Source organism: Filicampus tigris, chromosome 5 (genome assembly GCF_054856515.1).
Source record: "Filicampus tigris isolate MCC_2025a chromosome 5, RoL_Ftig_1.0, whole genome shotgun sequence".
Taxonomy (NCBI): Eukaryota; Metazoa; Chordata; class Actinopteri; order Syngnathiformes; family Syngnathidae; genus Filicampus; species Filicampus tigris.
In genome coordinates, this window is record NC_141221.1 from 16037501 (window position 1) to 16058982 (window position 21482).

A 21482-nucleotide genomic window follows, 5' to 3' on the forward strand; every position below is an offset into this window, starting at 1 on the left:
GCCCGGCGCTTGGTGAGGCGGTTACCAACTTTTAGGACTGACCATGTATGAAAGGAAATCGTATTGGTTCACTTATTAATGCAAAAACACTTTCTGACTAAATAAAAATTCTTCTTTCTTAAAAGAATTCTCAATAAAAAATCCTAAATTCTGCCATTCCGCTTATCTTAAAGCGGAAGTCAACCCAAACATATTTTTTTCAAGAATATGTTCCCAGCAGGCACACCAGTTAATTTTGTGTTTGTGGAATATAAATTAAGCAGCAAAAGGCACTCGTTTTTAGCCATCTCTGGGGGCGGCCATTTTGTCCTCTGTCAACTGAAATTCACATCACAACTGCTGACAACGACCACTCATGGCTGACCTATTTTCTGAATCCGAGCGGGGATTGGTCATTGTGAGCAGTTGTGATGTCATTTTCAGTCAACAGAAGACAAAATGGCCGCCCCCAGAGATGGCTAAAAACGAGTGGATTAACACTTACTCCACAAACGCAATATTTATCAGAATGCCCTGTTTCAACTAGTGGGCTTGCATAGAACATATTCTTGAAAAAAAATGTTTGCGTTGACTTCCTCTTTAATGCTAAAAAAAAATTTTAAAAAATAAAAAAAAAATTACATGCTGTTTCAAACTCAACATTGATATTTGGAGTTTTTGAAGCAGCCAATATTTGAACACAAATGGAAGAGCTACTTATTTAGACATATACATAGATACACATTTAAATAAAATAATAATGCTCACAGGCATATATTCTTTATCCTCCATAAAAAATGACACTTATTATTAGAGTCACCTACAGTCGTAGTAGAATATGAAGTCTATTCTTCTTTGTTAGTGTCTGCATAACTGCCTCCCTGTTGCCCAAGCGGGTTTGATTCACTACATTCTACCTAAATATTATTACTCAGTGCAAATTTACAGAGACAAACTAAAAAAATGCATATTAAATATTTAGCAGGGTTGTTTGATAAAACAAGTCACGGTGTTACTGGAGTAAAGTCAAAACTTTCCAAATTCTTTTCATATAATAACTTTTTTTTTTAAATCTGACTCCCCCCCCCCAAAAAAAACCAAATCATTCTGGCTCACAATTCAAATGTTTATGACTTTCTTTGCGAATTACTGTGATTATAGGTTTAAAAAAATACTTCAATGTCGTTACGTTGTTCATTTTTTTAAATTAAAATGGTTTTTGTTTTCTTGAAAGAATATCACTTCACTCTTGTAAGACCTTGAAACTTTTTATGTACAAAAAAATACAGATGCCAGCTTTAAATGTTTATTTTAAAGAGACAACTTTTTTTTTTACTCAGAGAACAATGTAACTATTTTCGTAATATTACTCTTTTTCTAGACAAAATACAATTTATGGAATGTGTAATGATTCTTTTTATTGCAAAAAATGAAATCATTATGAATGAATTGTTTAAGATTATGACATAAAAAAATATGACGTGACTTAGGGTCTGAATTTTAAAAAATGCTGTTTCCTTTATCTTTAAAACATCAGTTAAAAAATGACTTTGTTGTCAAAGGAACCACTTAATTCACCTTTTGTGTGAAAATAAGTGTTTAGAAAAATCTAATTTTAAAAATTTCTTTGTTGCAGCATGGCCCTCATAATCCATTGGTTTTTGTGCAAGGTATCATTTCAAACCATCAGACTTCTTACATAACCAAGCCCTCAGACCACATCCAGGTGTCAGCACAAAACAAATGAAATATCTCTGGATGGAAAAAATGTTCAGTGTCATGTTTTACTTCTTGGTGGCGAAATTGTAAACAGCCAAGCTTACGCAACGCCAACAGATGGAATTTTTACTTACATCAAAAGAACCTCAACTCTCAGTATGCGGAAGTACAAGAGGTCAGTCTGAAAAACTGTATTTTTGTCACCAACAGTCAAAAAATATGATCTAAAAATAAATTGAGTTAAAAAGTCTAAAATTCAAGGAAATAAGAAAAGGAATATTACATGAAAAGCTTGGATGTTCTTGGAGGAAAAAAATAAATATTTCAAGTCACATTTTTCAACAGAAAAGGTCAAAATATTATGAGATTTATCTATTTTATTTTAAAGCGGAACTCAAGTCAAAAATGTTTTTGACAGTAATACGTTATATGTGGCCAAACTAGTCCGAGCACGGAATTCGTGGAATATGAATTAAGTAGCAAAATCCACCCATTTTTATACAGCTATTTCTCCGAGCTATGTACCGAATTGTCTTTTATTGGAGATGCAATGATTACATTTAACTACATTTATTTTTGCAATTAATTAATGTATGAATTTTATGTTACTGTAATTTCCATTTCCTTAAACTCCCTCTTTGATTCGGGATTCAGGATAAGATTAGTAGATGCTATCAATTTACATCCTCTCAGGTTTCACCATCCCACACATTTACCTTAACATTACAGTATTGTGTCACGGCGGCATGACGTCGTGATCATGGACCATCCCACTTCCTTTGTGTCTAGGGGGAAATTCCTCTGGTGTACTAAACCTGCATAAAAGCGCTCAGGTCTTGACACGCTAGCACAACCACAGAAACAACATAGCTGAGCGCTCCTACCAGAGAACTACTACTACTACTACTACTACTACTACTACTACACACCAAAACAAGGTACAGTACTTTGATTTGATTCTTTTAGTGTAAGGGAAAAAGCAGCAAAATTAGTCAGCAGCATTATATGAAACAAAACTATACATACAGGGTACTGTACTAATAAATAGACAATATGAAAACAAAATACAATACTGATCATGGGAATGTGAACATCAACAGCAACAAGAATGGTCAACAGCTTTGTATGTAGCAAAAAATGACATGTACCAATAAATCATCAGTCTGTTGACAGCTATACATGCTTGGTAATTTATCACGAGAATATTATACTTTACATATGATGTGAAGAAAATCAGCAAGACTCCTTGGCACATTGGAAGTGTACATACAGTACAATATATAACAACATGTGAATCCTCTATGAAAAGATGGCCGCAGAGACGAGATGCCCCGTGAGCCCCAAACTGCCCGTGGGATTGAACCTGGAGGTCTCCTATCACCCCCTGACCATGAGGCAGGTGGTCAACCTGGTGGTCGCTATGGAAAGGTTAAAGGGCAGCCGCACCGAGACGGCCCTCGGGAGTGAATTCAACGGCGAAAACTTCCTCAACATCATGATGGACGACATTGTTGAAGGTACGTCTTACACTGTACATTTAATTCATACGGACACCTTGTGTACGTATTTTACCAAAGTGTCTTTTGAGAGCCTGCTAGCTTGATGCTAACACACAATGCAAAATACCATAGGTGGGCTAATGGAACCAGCATTGACATTGCAGTAGTAAAGCTGAAGTCAAGTCAAAACCTTTCTTCACAATAATTGTGTTGTATGTGCCCCCACTAGTCTAAACAGGGTATTTTGATTAATATTTAGTTTGTAGAAGATCAATAAAGAAGAATAATCTACCTGTTTTTATCCATCTCAGGGAGCGGCCATTTTGTCTTGTACAGTAACTTCCTGTTGACTCCATGCAAAGCAAAATTGCCATCCCAAAAAAATGGATAAAAACGGGTGGATTTTTCTTCTTAATTCACAATATTAATCAGAATACCAAAGTAACACGAATGCGGGCACGTAGAACATATTGTTGCAAAGAAAATTTGTGACTTGACTTCCCTTTAAACAACAGTTATTTTGACTTTTTTTGTCGTGCATACGAAAAACGCTCTATACTAAAAACAATAAAACCAATACTCAACCTAATAAAAACTCAATTGAAACGAAGCATTTTCGAAAAAACGAAAACAAACATTCATGCTCTAAAAACGAATTAAAACTAACTACATTTTGAAAAACACAAATCAAAATTAAATCAAAACTAACTGTGATGAAAAATCCCAAACTATTAGAAACCTGCCGTGTACCAAAGAAATTAGCACGTCTAAGTAAAATTTGAAGTCGAAAAGACAAAAGTTATCAATGTTTCCCAGGCTTACCGTAGGTGTTTCTTGCTTTCAGTGTTCCACATGCCTGAGGGGCAAGCTCCGGGGAATCACTTCATCCGGACGGGCCAGTACGAGTGCAGCGTGAGTGACACCCAGAAGAAAAGTCTGGTGCTGCTCAGAGACAGCATGGAACTGCACGCCGTCATGCTGCAGGGAGGAAACAGTCACCGCAAAGGTGTGGACGCACACACAAATAGACACACTGACAAACAAACACACACGAGGTTGCCATAACACTTAAAGTACCACATTATGGAACACAAACAGTGCAGCAACACATATGGAGGGACAATACAAGAATACTCGCTGGCATATATTCTTTATCCTCTACACGAAACGACCAATATTACTGCGGCCTGGTTGCAACCGTCTAATATGCTCTGTTCTGCATTGCAGTGCACCTCAACATGTCCACCTATGTGCACCCGTCCCCCAACACGGAAGCCCGACCAGTGGCCCTGGGCATCAAGGGCACCAACCTGTACCTGTCGTGCCACAAGGAGGGCGACAGGCCCATCCTGCACCTGGAGCCAGTGGAGAACAGGCAGAGTCTGATGGGCGTGGCCTCAGACAGTGACATGCTGCGCTTCCTCTTCTACAAGCGCGACTCGGGCGTCAGCCTCAGCACCCTGGCGTCAGCGCTCTTCCCCAAATGGTTCATCAGCACAGCTGAGGAGGATCACATGCCCGTGGAGATGTGCCAGCGCTCCGCCAACCGATATGTCACCTTCCATATCCACAGGCAGAGCTAAAAATGTTCTTAAATGGAAAAGAGGGGGAACAAGCAGCAAAAGTAGCATCTGTTAACTAACACGTTTACAATCATTCTGGGGGCAGATGCTCAAGGCCCAAAAAAGGGCACTTGTTGCACATACAATTTAAAAAAACAGCAGTATGTATTTATTTATGTTATTCAACAATGCAGCTATCAACAAAGGAGGTGTAGGAAAGATACAATGGATATAAAAAGTCTACACAAATGGCAGGTGCCTGTGACACACAAAAATGAGGCCACTGTAAATCTTTTAAAACTTTTTTCCCACTACTACATGTACAACTCAGTTGGAAATATCTATTAGAGGGACGAATCGAGAGGGTAATTTTCATCTTTTACAATAGTGATGGAATGAAGGAAAAATGCGTGCTACATGTGCACATGCCTGTCTGCATGATTGAAAGAAGAGTATTTATACGACATCCTTTCCTTCATATTTACATATTTATATAAGTATTTATTGCATGTATTTATTTATTTATTTGCTTATGCATACATATTTGAAAAAGGAACCATGTATTTATATTTTCGCACTTGTTTTTCGTGATGTAATAAAGTGTGACAGTGTGGAACTCACCTTGCGCCTTTATGGACTCATCCATCCATCCATCCATCCACCGGTCCGGACTGACATATAAAACACATGATAAGCCACATGGAAGGAAAATCTTTTGATTGCACAGTATGTGATTAAATGTTTTCTCCAAGGAAATACATGGTATCATGGGATGATTTAGTCATGTTTTAGTTAGCTACCTAGAAAGTGATGTGTGTCAAAGTGTTGTTGTCCAAATACTTCCAGACCCAACAGTGTGTTCTGAAATAGTGGACATCGTGTGTTAATTAAACTGTACAAAAGCAGGATAAAACACACATGTCCCACCGCAAGTCGTTTGTATTTACAGTTGATTCTTTGCTATAAAGTCAATTTAGATTCTGACCCAATTCGCAGCTATTTTTTTTGTCCTCAGCTCTCAGCTGTGGTCAGTACTGCCGCAGGCGGTAATTTGCTCTACCGCACCCTTTGGGATTAGTATTGATTTATTTATTTGCACTAATCAATATAGTTTACATTGAACGAAGACCATGTTCCACGAGCAACGTGTGACAAACACAAATCTTGAATAATCTGTCTCATTCTCAGGCAAACACGTTCTTACAGTAATTATCCCTTTTTTTTCTTGAAAATATACAACATTCCGGTAATAGCACTTTCAAATATAAGCTTATTTAATATTATGAATCTTGAAAAAAATGCTTTTTTTTCCTTTAAAAATGAGCTTTTAAAATATTTTTTCTGAAAGGTTTATTCTTGCCTTTATTCTCACGACATCAGTCTTAATAAAACGCACATTAAAAAAATCCTTTAAAAAAATGTATGTTTTTTTATCATATTTTTTAAAGTGATGGTATTTTTCAGGGAGGAAAACATCCTATTAATAGGCATTTTCTCTCATAATACGCGTCTCTTAAAAAAACAAAAACGTTTCTTTATTGAAATGTATTAATGTCAAACTTCCGGTCGCCAGTAAGGCCGCAAGATGGCGCCCATTCTGTGTCATGGCTGCTTTAGCTGCTGTAAAACCACCACAGAAGAAGAAGAAAATGCGGAAACCAGCGTCGACTCAAGAAAACAAGACAAAGCGCGAGGGTGAAGTTGTTTTATCATTGCAACACTAAAATGTCAGAAAATGAACTTTGTCGATCAAAAATGGAGAGCGAGGGACAACGGGACGCAATTACCTCCACTCAAATTGTTCAAGGTGCGTTCACTCGTCTTATGCTAGCTCATTCTTGCGTTTGTGAGAAGTAAAAAAGAGAAATACCAAATGTTCAAAAACAAGCAAAAAAGAAATGGTAAAAGCCTACGACAATATCTGAACTTGATTTGATTTTAACCAGAGGAACTTGAACTGGTGGCCCTAGTATGTCTATTAAATATGAGTTGAATTCGATTCGGTTATGTGGACACAGCCATATTAGGGTGTTATAGTAGGGTGTGCGCACTTGTGCAACCACATTATATTTTCAAAATATTCATTTATTTTAAAATGGAGTTGTACAGGTTGTAGGCAGAGGTGGGTACTATAATGCGCCACAGTGACTGATATATTTATCTTTGTATTTTTGTGATAAATTGTCAAAATGTTTTCTACTTTTTCTTCAGTAGAAACATACTTTATTTTTCATTAATTTATTATTTCTTGCATACTTATACTTTGCATAAGTGGCAAATTTGGTGAAACGTAGATAAAAACAACAGAAGTAATTGCTTCATAATATCTGCCTGGGTGATCTTATTGTGCTGTTTCATGAGTGTAAAATCAATTTAAGACATTTTTATGACACCATTTGCCCCAATTTACGTTATTTTATTAATAAAAACATTTATGTTATGTCATTTAAATTTACACGTTCACATTTTGTATTCTTGTCTATTTGAAGTCATGCTTTGATTAAAAAAAAGAACTTCAGTAGTTTTTCCACTGCAAATACTTACTTGCTCTTTCTCAACAATTTTTATGTAGGAGTACTTTTTACTTTTACTTGAGTCGTATGACCCTAAAGTAACAATACTCTTAAGGTGTAGATAGACCAATCGGACATCAATAAGCGCCGGGGTGTCGGATTGCGCCGTCTGATTGATGTAGCCAATACCGTCGTAACATCAGATCCCATCGGGAAGAGTATGGTGGGCGTGTCGGTATGTTGAATCGGCGTCATTCGTGACATTTGGTCACTCTGATTGGCTGTTAGCTAGCTAACGTGACAAATGCGGATAAACAGTAAGCGATGGAAAGCTTTCAGAATTCCGCCTTGATCTTCAAAAGCGAAGGTTGGCAATGTACAGGTAAGTATAGTACGATACTGTGTCAAGAGTGTGAGGGTTTGCTTCACGTGGGTCTTCATCGTGAGCAAAAAATTTAGCGGAACGCATTGTTTACGTTTTTATACTATGCCCCCCGCCAATAGCTTTCCGGTTGGCTTTTTCTAACGATGATGAATACTGACTCTACCGCCACCAATGGTATGGAGGCGTATTACATCTGACGCATGCGCAGAAGGTACTTATTGGTCAGCGTCGCTGTCTGTCGTTGCGGTGTATTTTTCCCCCAAAAAGTTTTGAAATCAATTATCTTGGTCGTATTGTTTGCATCACAAAAACCTGACATTTGAACAGCAACGACATGGAGGAACATGAACCCGGAGGCTTTAGCAATGATGACACCTGATTTTAGACTTGGTCTCGTCCAAACTGTTGCTCGTGTCCTGCAGATGTCCAGCAGCTGATTGGACTTCAGCAGGAATGTCGAGAGCACCCCCACGTTAAAGAGGAATCGGAGGATCCGCAGCCTTCCTGTGTTAAAGAAGAAGAGCAGGATCCAGAGTCCCAGCTGGTTAAAGAGGAGCCAGAAAGCCTCCATGTTAAAGAAGAAGAGGAGCGTCCTCAACCGCTCGACATTAAAGAGGAAGAGGAGGAGTCTGACATCAGCAAGTTGCCATCCACTGGTGTCGCCATGGAGAGCGAAGACAACAAAGATGAACCACCTGAACGGTCACATCTTCATCATGATGGAGGACCACCACCACACAACCTCTTAGCTCCGCTGTCAGATAGTGACGACATGGACGCACCTTTGAAGAGCGATGCAGACCGTGACGCTGACGACAAGCCGTCGAAATGCTCTGATAAAGAAACGCTTGGCAGCAAGGAAACTCCACAAACACGTCAAAAACTTTTTACCTGCTCACTTTGTGGTAAAGGTTTTGCCAAAAAGCAACATATGATGACGCACATGAGAACGCACACAGGCGAAAAACCCTTCACTTGCTCAACTTGTGGTAAAACCTTCTCTCAAAAGCCGCATTTGGAATCGCACATGCGAACACACACAGGGGAAAAACCCTTTACTTGCTCCTTTTGTGGTAAAACATTCTCTCAAAAGGAAAATATGGAATCACATATGAGAATACACACAGGAGAAAAACCCTACAGTTGCTCAACTTGTGGTAAAACCTTCTCTCAAAAGCCATATCTGGTATCGCACATGAGAACACACACTGGTGAAAAACCCTTCCCTTGCCCTTTTTGTGGCAAAACATTCTCTCGTAAGGAGCATGTGAAATCTCACCTGAAAATGCACACGGGAGAAAAACCCTTCAGATGCTCACTATGTGCCAAAACATTCTCGCACAAGTCAAACCTGGTGGTGCACATGAGAAGACACGCAGGGGAGAAACCTTTGAGTTGTTCACTTTGTCGTCAAACTTTCTCACAAAAGGAACATGTGGACTCACATATGACAATGCACACAGGAGACAAACCCTTTAGTTGCTACGAGTGTGGTGAACGCTACACACTCAGGGCTAATTTGACTGCACACATGCAAACCCACAACAAAGGCCAAGAATAAAAGGTTGACAGTAAGTGATAGGGGGGGGGGTGAAAACCGATACCAAGTAACCGGTACCATCAGTACTTTTCATACATAAGATTTCCATTTAACCAATGGCAGATCATTGTAAAGAAAAACATTTTGTTTCTGTCTGAAAAAAGGTAGAATAGTCAATTTGAAAAGAGAATTTAAGTTGAAAGTGAAACACAAACAACTCACTTTGATTTAGGATTAATTTGTAATACAATAAAATACAACTATACAAAGGAAATAAAACAATTTTACAAATTATAGGTACATACAAGTACAAAAAAGAAGGCAATCTGAAGCAGACCACATATTCTTCCCACTGAATTAAAAATATGTCATTTGTTATGTTATTCTTTGCTGTAAAAACCATTTGGATTATGACCTCCCTGCAGACCCTTTTTTTCCTGCGTGTACTCTATCACTACTCTGATTTTTAGCTCATTGCTTATCATATGATGTAGGTTTCCCAAAGATCTCATCTCAACAAAGCAAACAAAATGGTATACAATTGTACATAAAACCAGACATGAATAAATGATTCAATTTTAGTTTAAAAAAATGGTTTTCTTAAATCAGTCGTCCAACATGAAGGCTTGCGACTAAACTGACACTGTCTTTATATTGAGGAAAGGGGTGGAAAATACAATAAAAGTGGAAGAAATAAAAGGAACGGCAACAGACTGTTGACTCAGTATCCAGAAGTGAATCACATTCTTGTAATACCGCTTTCTTGATAAAGACAACAATTAGTACCTTCTCTAAAAAGCGGATTTAAAAAAAAAATCTCAAGGGATGGCACTTTCAGCGTAATACTACATCATTATGCTCATTCTATTGTGGTACTTTTTTCGTTTATTTTGTCTGATTGCCAATAATTATAATTCATAATATTTTCTTTCAAATCCGCCACAAGATGGCGGCCGTACGTCATGACTGCGTTCGCATCTGCCAAAGCACCACCGAAGAAGAAAAAGACGGAAGTTGGTGACTCCACGGCAAGAGGGAAGGAGCGAAATCACTCCAACAGAAAACATGAGTATGGACAAAAATCAACTTTGTCGAGCAAGGGAGCGGCTCGAGCGACAACGGGCAACAGTTTCCTCCACTCAAATTCCCCAAGGTGCGTTCACTTGTTTTCTCCTTGCTCATTTAACACATTTTCGCTCGATAATAATGGAAAGAAAAAAAAAGCTCGTGTACTAAACACGAGCAGCGGTCATGTAAGGAGAGATGTCCGTCCTCTTACCAAATGGTCGCGTAGTGTATTAGTTGGCAAAAGCGATTCTTTACATTCATGGCCGTCGTTTTCGTTGAGTAATAGTGCGAGTGTCGTTTTTGGTTATCGGCGATACGTACAGATTTGGATCGTAGTAACTAATTAGACCTCTACCACCTTGTTTTGTCTTGATTTTCTAACTAGCCAATAGGAATACTACTCAGTCGTCACGTGACAAAGCCTTCCTTTATAATAGTAATGATCGTAATAACAGTAAAGTGTAATAATAATTTACATTTGTACAGTGAACCCTCACTATTTTTATTTGCTTATATTAACAGTTCAAACCACAGGTCTCAAACTGCAGTCTTCGAGGGCCACTATCCTGATGTTTCCCTCCTCCAACACACCTGATTCAAATGATCAGGCTCTTGCAGAGCTTGCTGATGAGTCTCGTTAAGTGTCTCTTCAAGTGTTCCAAAATTATGGCATGAACTATGTATTACACAGTAAAAAACAAAATCCCATTTTTAAAAATGTATAATTATTATGGCGCAAGGAATGAGTGCATGATTCCCATCACAGCCACAGTTTTGGATACAGAGAGTGGTGGAACTTCGAAGCCAACCAGATTGTATTTGGAGGTTCAAATGTATGCCGCTTGTGTCTCTCAGATGTCCTGCAGCCGATTGGCTGCCGCCATCCCAAACACCCTTTTGGGAATAATGAAGCGGAGGAGGCCAACGTCACAACGCTGACCGTCGTCGTGGTGAAGACTGAAGACGATGACGACAACGCGTCGGAGTGGCAGCAGCTTGGTGGTCACAGTCTGAGTGGAGACCACCTTGGAGGACCACCAGACAACCTCTTGGCTCCACTGTCCCATCATGACCAAACACAAGAACCTTTGAGGAGCGACATACACTGCCAAGGTGACGATGGTAAGGAATGTTTATCTCCATGTGTGCACCACACTGCCCTCAAGTGACCAAATAATGCACAACAGGAATTGGTCTTTATACAGTATGTTTTTTTTGTAATTGCTATTGTTTTAATATACATCGGACCCCTGATTTGCTAGACGTGCACGAGCGTGGGAGTTTAGGGCAGGTGGGATTCTATGAACACACATTTCTTACTGGTGTGCGTGTGACAGGCGTGCGCAACTGTTCCTTTTTTTTAGCTAAGAAATAGCGGAGCGCTGGAAGTGGCGACTAGTCAGACTTCTCCATTCAGTCGCTCTCTGTTGGTCACTGGATTTTTGTGTCTCTTGGACGGGTTGTGCTCTTTATTGAATTTCGTTGCTGTACACCTGTGCAATGACAATAAATCTTATTCATTCATTGATTTTTTTTTTGTACCTATGCGCACTCTAAATTTCAGCTGTAAGAACAAATTTAGAACCTGTTCTACATCTCACCTCCTTACCATGAATGGTTAAGTCGTGGGGGGGTTGTTTGAGGGACAGGACTGCAATTTAATGGGTTCATGTCTTGCAGACGTCCAGCATCACGGAGGGAGCTCCAATTTGGAGCAGGTGGGTCCACACCCCCTCTACATTAAAGAGGAAGAGGAGGAGGCTGATGTCAGCAAGTTCCCACTGACGGTCGTCGTGGTGAAGAGTGAAGACGAGCAATCCGAGTGGTCGCAGCTTGATTATGACAGTCCAAGTGGAGACCGCTGTGGAGGACCACCACCACACCACCTCTTACCTCCACTGTCAGACAGTGACGACACAGAAGAACGTCAAGGTGACGGCAAACTGTCGAAATGCTCAGACGAGGAGACAGCTCTTAGCAACAAGGAAACTTCACAAACGAGTAAAAAACGCGTCACCTGCTCTGTTTGCGGTAAAGGTTTTGCCAAACAATATTTGATAAGACACATGAGAACGCACACTGGGGAAAAACCCTACAGTTGCTCAACTTGTGGCAAAACCTTCTCTCAAAAGCCACACCTGGACTCACACATGAGAACACACACAGGAGAAAAACCCTTTCCTTGCTCAGTTTGTGGTACAACATTCTCTCGTAAGGAACATGTGGAATCACACTTGAAAATACATGGGAGAGAAAAACCCTTTAGTTGCGCAACTTGCGGTAAAACCTTCTCTCAAAAGCCATATCTGATATCGCACATGAGAACACACACAGGAGAAAAAATGTTCAATTGCTCCTTGTGCGGTAAAACCTTCTCTCACAAGTCACATGTAGTATCGCACATGAGAACGCACACTGGAGAAAAACCGTTTCAGTGCTCATTGTGCGGTAAACGATTCGCTCACAAGTCGCACGAGGTGAAACACATGAGAACGCACACTGGGGAAAAACCCTATCGTTGCTCACTTTGTGGCAAGACATTCTCTCGAAAGGATTACATGAGCTCACACATGAGAGTACACACAGGAGAAAGACCTTACGCTTGCTCGCTGTGTAATAAAACATTCTCTCTCAAGTCACACTTGGTCACACACATGAGAATACACACAGGAGAAAAACCCTACAGTTGCTCAATCTGTGGCGAAAGCTACGCTCATAAGAACAGTTTGACTGTACACATGAAAACACACAAGAAGGGACAGTAAATATTTGACGGCCTTCCCCCAAATGATGCCCCGGCCTCCAAAACATATACTTCTTTCACTGATTTTTATTACATATGACATTGTCTTTATCTACGTATGTTTTGTCTTTACTGTAAAAACAATTTGGATTCTGACTTCTTTGCAGCTCTTTTTCTTCTTCTTCTTGAGCCGTTGCCCTGAAGTACACTAGCTAGTTGCTAAGCTAACTTTTCTCAGACTGTGTATGTTTCCCCAAAGAGATGAATGACTGAGAAAGTTGCCAAAATGGAATGCACAGGTTTTATAGTGTATTCTAACAATGCATTTTGGAGCAAAAAATGAGCAAATAGATGCAAAATACAATAAAAGAGAAAGAAATAAAACAAACTGTAAACAGGCTGCTGACACAGTGCTCAGGAGTGACTCACAGAAAATGATTTATTCTCAAAAATCCCTTTTTTTAACAGATTTTTCTTATAATTTCTTTTTTTTAGAAAATAAATAACGATAAAGTTCAAGTAATATCACTTTTCTCAATAAATATAACATTGACTTTTCCTAACAAGGATTTTTTTCGTGGAAAACATTTTATTACTAAATTTCTCTTTGCTCGTAATACTACACTATTAATGCTCATTCTATTTCGACCCCAAATTGTACTTTGGTTTCTTTGACTTTTCAAAATGGCCCTCTATATTTCCTTTCTCAACGTGGTCACTCAAATACCGCCACAAGATGGCAGCCGTAGGTCATTGATACATTCGCAATTGTCAAAGCACCACCGAAGAAGAAGCAAGAGTGAAGGGGCGAAAACACTTAAACAGATAACACGAATATGTCCAAAAATGAACTTTGTCGAGCAAGGGAGCAGCTCGAGCGACAACCGGCAACAATTTGTCCCGCTCCAATTCTTCAAGGTGTGTTCTCTCGTCGTGCTTGCCTCTCACTTGCATTAAAGGATATTGTCAGTTCAGTTTCCAGTAAAGGTGCACGCCAGACACTCAAATGACAATCGTTCATTAGAATTTATCATTAGTATTTTGTCTGGCCATTCTATCTATTTCGCGGCCATATTGTATAATTTTTGTGTCCACGGTTCATCTATATTATGGCCACAAATTAACCAATTAATCCCATTTCATACCTGGAGCTCCGCGGATGTTCGTGGAGCGAATCAATTCTGTGGAGTGTGAACCTTTTTTTTCTTCTCTCCAATAAAACATTGTTAGGAAACATATATTTAGGGAAATCTACCTCACTCCTCAATCCTCTATCTCCTTTAAATGCCTTTAACTCGTTTGTTTGATTGAGCTTGTTTGGAGATTCAAATGTGTGTCGCTTGTGTCTCCCAGATTTCCAGCAACTGATTGGTTCCCAAGAAGAACCCAAACCCCCTCAAGTGAAAAATGATGCAGAGGACCCGCTGCACCTCCACGTTACAGAAGAAGATGAGGAGGACAACGTCCAGAAGTTGCCGCTGACCGTTGTGGTAGTGAAGACCGAAGACGGTGACGACAAAACGTCCGAGCGGTCACAGCTTGGTTGTCGCATTCCGAGTAGAGACCACCTTGGAGGACCACCAGACAACCTCTTTGGTACACTGTCCCATAGTGACAATACGAAAGAACCTTTGACGAGCGATACAGACTGCAAAAGTGACAAAGGTGAGGAAGGAATATTTCTCTCCATGTGTGCACCACATCAGAACGATCCCCTGTGAGAAATGTAGCTTATTCGCTGACCACAGAGGTGATGATTACTGACTGTTTAGCCACACTAGTAGCCAGACGAAGCTCGTTGCTAGCTAGCTGCTCTGGCGTAAGTAGCACCAAGGTGTGCCTCAACCTCCAACTAATCACGCTGTGTGACGTGGTCGACGCAGCGCAGGGAAGCTTTGTGGGACGTCTTGGCGGTCGATTCTCACTTTTGCTATTCAATTTGTTTGAATAAGGTGCAAGTGAGAATTTTGCCTCACAAACTTTTTTTTTTGTTTATTCTTCACCTTTTTGTCTTGAAAAATGTATTTTGGATGTGTTTATCATCATTTTTGGAAGGATCGTTTGGGTTTATATTTGATTGATTTAAAAAAAAAAAAAAAAGTTATTTGTGTTCGATATATTTCAATGAGCGTCAGTTTACTATTATTATTATTACTATTATACTTGCTACTAATTTTTTTACGTTCTTTTAAATTGCATTTAAAGTTGGGTTTTCATAGTGAATAAATAATCGTGTTTACTAATCGTGATTTGTCTATTAATCAAAATAATTGTGATAGGCATTTTTTCCAAAATCGCCCAACCCTAGCCAGGAGTCATCCAGCTTATCAAGCGCAGACTTTCAAGCATGTGGGAGTGATGTCATCAGGGCCCGGAGCCTTCATGATCTTTCATGGCTTGAAGAGCCATCTCACCTCCTGTTCCTGAATGGTTAAGGCAGGACGGATGGTTGAGAGAGACATGACCGCAATGTGGCGGGCAAACGAAAACTACTTTCTCTTTCCATTTTTGGAGTTTACCACTGCTTTACACAATGGCATATGGTAGAATGACAATTTAATTGTGTGTCTGCGTCGCTCATGTGTTGCAGACGTCCAGCAGCTTGCAGGGAGCTCCAGTTTGGACCAGGTGGGTCCACCCCCCCTCTACATGAAAGAGGAAGAGGAGGAGCCTGATGTCAACAAGTTCCCACTGACTATTGTCGTTGTGAAGAGTGAAGATGAACAACCCGAGCAGTCACAACTTAATCATCGCTGTCCCAGTGGCGGCCAACGTGGAGGAGACAATCACTTCACTCCTCGGTCCGATAGCGATAAAATGGAAGAACCTTTGAGGAGCGACGCAGACTGTGGTGACGGCAAATCGTCGAAATGTTCTCGTAAGGAGACAACTCTTGACACCAACAGAACGACACAAATGTGTAAAAAAGGTGTCGCCTGCTCAGTCTGTGGTAAACGTTTTGCAAAACAATACTTGATTAGACACATGAGAACGCACACGGGGGAAAAACCTTATAGTTGCTCAACTTGTGGTAAAGAATTTGCTCTGAAAGGACCAATGCTAAGGCACATGAGATTGCACACAGGAGAAAAACCCTTCTCTTGCTCACTTTGCACGACAACATTCTCTCGTAAGGAACATGTGGAATCCCACATGAAAATACACATGAGGGAAAAACCCTTTAGTTGCGCAATGTGCGGGAAAACCTTCTCTCAAAAGCCATACCTGATATCGCACGTGAGAACACACACAAGAGAAAAAACGTTCAGTTGCTCCATGTGCGCTAAAACATTCACTCACAAGTCACATGTGGAGTTGCACATGAGAACGCACACTGGAGAAAAACCATTCCAGTGCTCATCGTGTGGGAAAAGGTTTTCTCACAAGTCGCACGAGGTGAAACACATGAGAACGCACACTGGGGAAAAACCCTATCGTTGCTCAGTTTGTGGCAAAACATTCTCTCGAAAGGATTACATGAGCTCACACATGAGAGTGCACACAGGAGAAAGACCTTACGGTTGCTCGCTGTGTAATAAAACATTCTCCCTAAAGTCACATTTGGTCACACACATGAGAATACACACGGGAGAAAAACCCTACGGTTGCTCAATCTGTGGTGAACGCTACGCTCATAAAAACAGTTTGACTGTACACTTGCAAACACACAAGAAGGGACAGTAAATATTTGACAGTCGTCCCCCATGCGATTTCCAGCTGTCCAAAACAGACCATGTACTGCTTTCACTGAATATTTTACATTTGACATTGTTATGGTCATTTTTTTTTTTCCTTTACTATAAAGACAGTATGCATTCTTTGCGGTTCTATTTCTTCATCTTGAGCCATTGCTTTGAAGATCACTAGCTAGTTGCTTAGCTAACTTTTCACAGACTATAAGTATCCCAAAGATCAAGGAAATGCTAGATGTTCTGTATTGATAGCACACATTTTGCCATTTACAAAAAAGTAACCCTGACGAATATTGGTTTAGAAATCAGCGAGTTACGACTGAATTCAAAGGAAGGCTTCATTAATTGTATGTATGTATGGCTTGATTGGTAGTAATTAGTTTAGCTTGGAAAATGCATAAGAGCTGAAAAATACACCTCTATGTTGATATATTTCCTTTTTTATGGCAACATTTTCAACACGGGTATGCGTCCAACGAGACGCAATGTGTGCGTATCACAATACCATCCGGCGCTGCTTCATGAAAAATTGGAAGCTCACTCAGTAGATTGAGTTCATAGTAATGGCTGGAAAAGATATCGGGCACATTCTTTCAGGATTAACACTATAGATGCATTCCATTCGGCGCAGCTCAGAGCGTACGGAAAGTATTCAGACCCCTTGAAATGTTTCACTTTCTGTGTCATTGCAGCCATTTGCCAAAATGAAAAAAGTTCATTTTATTACTCGTTAATGTACACTCAGCACCCCATCTTGACAGAAAAAAACCTGCAATGTAGAAATTGTTGCAAATTTATTCAAAAAGAAAAACTGAAATATCTTGAGACCGAGGATCTCATTGTGCAGTCCGGTACAACATTTGCACAGGTGGCGGTTATACTGTATCGTGCCATGTTCAAGGAACATGGCAGACGCCTATATTACTTTTTAAAGCTATTAAATATACATGAAAAATAATGAATGTATCGAATTCATTATAGACAAAATCTTAACTTTTTACTGCTGCAAATGTCTACATATATGTGCGGTATCACTTTGATGGCCATGTACAGTATTGCCTTTGATGGGAACATTCTGGGGGCTTTTCCGACTGGGATACGGCAGCCAATCAAATTGCAGCGGTGCGTGTGGTGTAACCAATCTTAATGTGAAGATGGCGCGTCCTCCAGTGAGATTGCTCCGCCCGCACGCGTTACACCGGCGTCAAACACAAGCACCATCCAAGAAGAAAACGACGTAGGGACGAAGCGGCAAGTTGAACTTGCGTCCCTTGAGCGCACGTTGATCTGTCCCCAACATCAAAATGTTGAGAGAGTTGATAAGGCGGCGACTGACAGCGGCCGCCGACGACATCTTCGAACTGTTTAGAAGCACGATCGTGTCGTACGAGGATCAACTTTGTCAAGCCAGAGAGGAGACCGAACGACACAGGCAACAACTGGAGGCTGTTTCCAAGATACAAATTGTGATCCGCAACCAAGGTATGTGCACTCAACGTCGACTTGACATTCACAAAACGGCGCGCAGCTGATAATTAGCTCTTACTGCTGTCAAGTCATTTTTGACGAACAAAATTCAATGCAGTAAATCCGCCTACTGTCAGCCTACTTTGCGTGTGCCGGTCAGCATAAAAGAGTCGTGAACTACTGATCAAAGGGATGACAGTCATGCAAAGCGAAACGAGAAGATGTGGCGTTTTGTGTCAAGGGCCTGAGGAACTTGAAGGATTCGAAGTGACAACCATGACTGGCCGATTAGTTGTGAGGGGCTTCAACGTGCCCCAGCTGCCAGTACGTCTTGGTTGCCATTGTTCTTCATCCATCGATATGGTAGTTGTTGTTATTTCACATTTTCGAGCTTACTTGGACCTTGAAGTTATAAACATGTCATGTACATTTGCAAGATTCCTTGAACGTTGTTGACACATTTGGAGGATCGCACAATTTCAACTTTACATGTACCTTAAAGGCAGCCACAAACGCCAATATTTCTAAGGGGTGCATCAGCCTTTGTCTTGTTTGAAGTGTAAATGTTGTTGGGACTGGTTGTTCCTTGATGTATCAGTTGCTTTGCGGTTGCTATGCAGTTGCTGTGGTCCTTTTATCTTCTCACCTTTCTGTCATTTTGGCCTGATGTCTTCAAAGTATAGAAACTCAAGGTTACTCAAGTTTGTGGCCTCCCGAATGGCTATTTAAAGACCCATCCTTGCCATTCGGTCCACCCGCCGGACCCGTCCTCCCTTTTCATCTCTCCCTCCTGAAGACAGTCTCCGCTGGCCCAATCAGCCGTCCTTCCAAATGGGCCAGAGGAACGTTCCTGGGAATCAAGATCCCCCATCTGGGACTTCCACTGGGGGTTCCCTCACAAGCCGGGTAGGGCACCGTGTGGTGCCCCTTGAAGGCCGATCGTCCTTGATGTATCAGTTGCTATGCATTTGCTTTGGTCCTTTTATTAGAGGCCCGATGTCCCACAGTATAGGGTTAGGGTTATGTCTGGACGTCAGCTTTCTTCCACATCTTCTGTATCCAGCCCTGCTCTCTGTAGTTGCTCTGTATTTTCGTAGATATAGACTTTTACTTTTGAACTCCATGGGTCCAAATTCTGCTCCTCACGTGACCGTGGTCTTACAGGTTGGGTACACTCTAAAAACAGTTGGGTTGAAAATAACATATTTTGGGGTCAAAAATGCATGGGCTGATACAAATTGGGTGAATTTGACCCACTTTCTTGCATTGTTTTGTACAAAACAGCCGATTTTTGGGTTGTTTTGTACAAAACTACCTATTTTGAGGATTGTTTTATGCAAAAACAACAAAGAAAGTTTTGGATCGGTCCATTTTTGACCCAAAATCGTGTTATTTTAACCCAACTGTTTTTAGAGTGTAGGGTTCATGATAAACACAACACTTAGTGACAAATATATACTACAACCTAATGAATAAAAACAACACTAAAAACGTTTTTTGGGGAAAAAAAAACTAATTAAAACTAACTAAGCCTGCACTAAAAACTGATTAAAGCTGAATTGAAAAAAGTCAAAAGGAATTAAAAACTAGTGTGTACTTGTGTTGCTCCTGCAGATGTGCGACAGGTGCAGTGGGGGAGCTCCAGTTTTCAGGAGCAGGAGCTTCCACAGCTCGCCCACGTCGAAAATGAAGAGGTGCAGCAAAATGTCCAAGACATTAAAAAAGAGGAGGCGCATCAGCAGCCTTTCATTGTGATGGAGCTGGTGGAGGAGGCGGAGCCTGACACGAATGACTTGCCGCTTACCGGCGTCTGTGCGGAGCGTGACGACAGTCGAGACGAACCACCCGAGTGGTCACAGCTACATCATAGCAGTCCAAGTGGACACTTCTGTGGACGACCACAGCCACACCACCTATTGGCTCTACTGCCGCAAAACGGCCATGCGGAAGAACTTCCGAGGAGCGACGCAGACAGCAACCAGCAGTTGAAATGCTCTGAAACGGAGGAAACACTTGGCGACAAGAAAACACCAACATCTAAAAAAACGTGGGGCTGCACTGTTTGTGGTAAAAGTTACACCAAAAAGTCAACATTGAATAGACACACGAGAACACACGCAGGAGAAAAAGCATTCAATTGTAAAACTTGTGGTAAAAGCTTCACTCGGAGGCCAAATCTGGTATCACACCTACGAGTACACACAGGAGAAAAACCTTTCAGCTGCACAACTTGCGGGAAAATCTTTACTCAAAAGTCATATTTGATGTCACACATGAAAACACACAGAGAAGAAAAAACGTTCAGTTGCTCATTGTGCGGTAAACGATTTGCTTGCAAGTTACACTTGGTAGCGCACGTGAGAACGCACACTGGGGGAAAACCCTATCGTTGCCCAGTTTGTGGTAAAACATTCTCTCGGAAGGATCATATCATCCCACACATGCGAGTCCACACAGGAGAAACACCGTACGGTTGCTCGCTGTGTAATAAATTATTCTCTCTCAGATCAAACCTGGTAAGACACATGAGAATACACACGGGAGAAAAACCCTACGTTTGCTCAATCTGTGGTGCACGCTACGCTCATAATAAGAATTTGGTTTTTCACATGCAGACACACAAGAAGGGACAGTAAATATTTGACGGTCGTCCCCCTGCCGTGCCCCAGCGTCCGAAACAGACATATATTGCTTTGCCTGAGTGTGCTACATTTGACATTGTCGTTTTCTGTATGTTTTTTCTTGACCAAAAAGACAGTATACATTCTGGCATCCTTGTAGCGCTTTTTCTCGCTCTTAAGCCGTTTTCCTGAAATACACTAGCTTGTTGCTTAGCTAACTTTTCATACTGTATGTTTCCCAAAGATCAAGGAATAAGGAAGTTAACGAAATATTATGTCACGATGTGTCGCAGATTTAGATGGATGGAAATAATGTTGTACATACTTCTTGCATATACTCTATGTACTTTATTAAAAACACTACAAATGTAATGGTGGGAAAAAAAACTTTGACACAGGATTGTATCTTGGTTAAACCATTTTAAAAACATTGACAAGCAATTTTGTGAAATGTGTTCTGAATTTACGTTTTGCATGTAAGGACGGAAGCACTTTAAAAGGAGGAAGACGGACTGGGTCAGAAGACGATCATTTTTATGAATTAGGATGGGGGGACGAGGACGGAAGGGTACCCATCTCGCGGACGGAAGACGGACCGGCAAAAAGGGGTAAAATGCCCATCTATGGCTATAGGAATAAAAAGTCCACAATCTGGCCATCTGTGTGAATTTACACAAACTACGTTGCCAATGGG

General features: G+C 40.7%; 3 protein-coding genes across 9 annotated transcripts; all 3 read left to right on the plus strand.

Moving 5' to 3' along the window:
- Positions 1-2532: 2532 nt before the first annotated feature.
- LOC147147484 (interleukin-1 beta-like) lies at positions 2533-13543 on the plus strand. 6 transcript variants are annotated; one of them, XM_086031748.1, is made up of 7 exons: positions 2533-2636; positions 3008-3215; positions 4042-4203; positions 4425-4731; positions 6442-6566; positions 8080-10350; positions 11121-11267. In XM_086031748.1, the coding sequence occupies exons 2-6, from the start codon at positions 3008-3010 to the stop codon at positions 9216-9218; spliced, it is 1941 nt and encodes a 646-aa protein (XP_085887874.1). In that variant the 5' UTR covers positions 2533-2636; the 3' UTR covers positions 9219-10350; positions 11121-11267. The 6 variants fall into 6 exon arrangements, with proteins under 6 accessions (XP_085887874.1, XP_085887871.1, XP_085887872.1 ...); XM_086031747.1 differs by lacking the exons at positions 2533-2636; positions 3008-3215; positions 4042-4203; positions 4425-4731 and adding an exon at positions 11946-13543 and having other exon boundaries at positions 6380-6566; positions 8080-8191; positions 8278-8284; positions 11186-11387; XM_086031745.1 differs by lacking the exons at positions 6442-6566; positions 8080-10350; positions 11121-11267 and having other exon boundaries at positions 4425-5379.
- Positions 13544-13625: 82 nt separating this feature from the next.
- On the plus strand, positions 13626-16826 carry LOC147147485 (uncharacterized). Its single transcript, XM_086031741.1, has 3 exons — positions 13626-13926; positions 14362-14673; positions 15599-16826. The coding sequence occupies exons 1-3, from the start codon at positions 13845-13847 to the stop codon at positions 16690-16692; spliced, it is 1488 nt and encodes a 495-aa protein (XP_085887867.1). The 5' UTR covers positions 13626-13844; the 3' UTR covers positions 16693-16826.
- Positions 16827-17895: 1069 nt separating this feature from the next.
- LOC147147486 (uncharacterized) lies at positions 17896-21353 on the plus strand. Of its 2 annotated transcripts, XM_086031752.1 has the most exons (3): positions 17896-18182; positions 19782-20214; positions 21270-21353. In XM_086031752.1, exons 1-3 carry the CDS (start codon positions 18005-18007, stop codon positions 21283-21285), a joined length of 627 nt encoding a protein of 208 aa, XP_085887878.1. In that variant the 5' UTR covers positions 17896-18004; the 3' UTR covers positions 21286-21353. The 2 variants fall into 2 exon arrangements, with proteins under 2 accessions (XP_085887878.1, XP_085887877.1); XM_086031751.1 differs by lacking the exon at positions 21270-21353 and having other exon boundaries at positions 19782-21174.
- Positions 21354-21482: the final 129 nt, after the last annotated feature.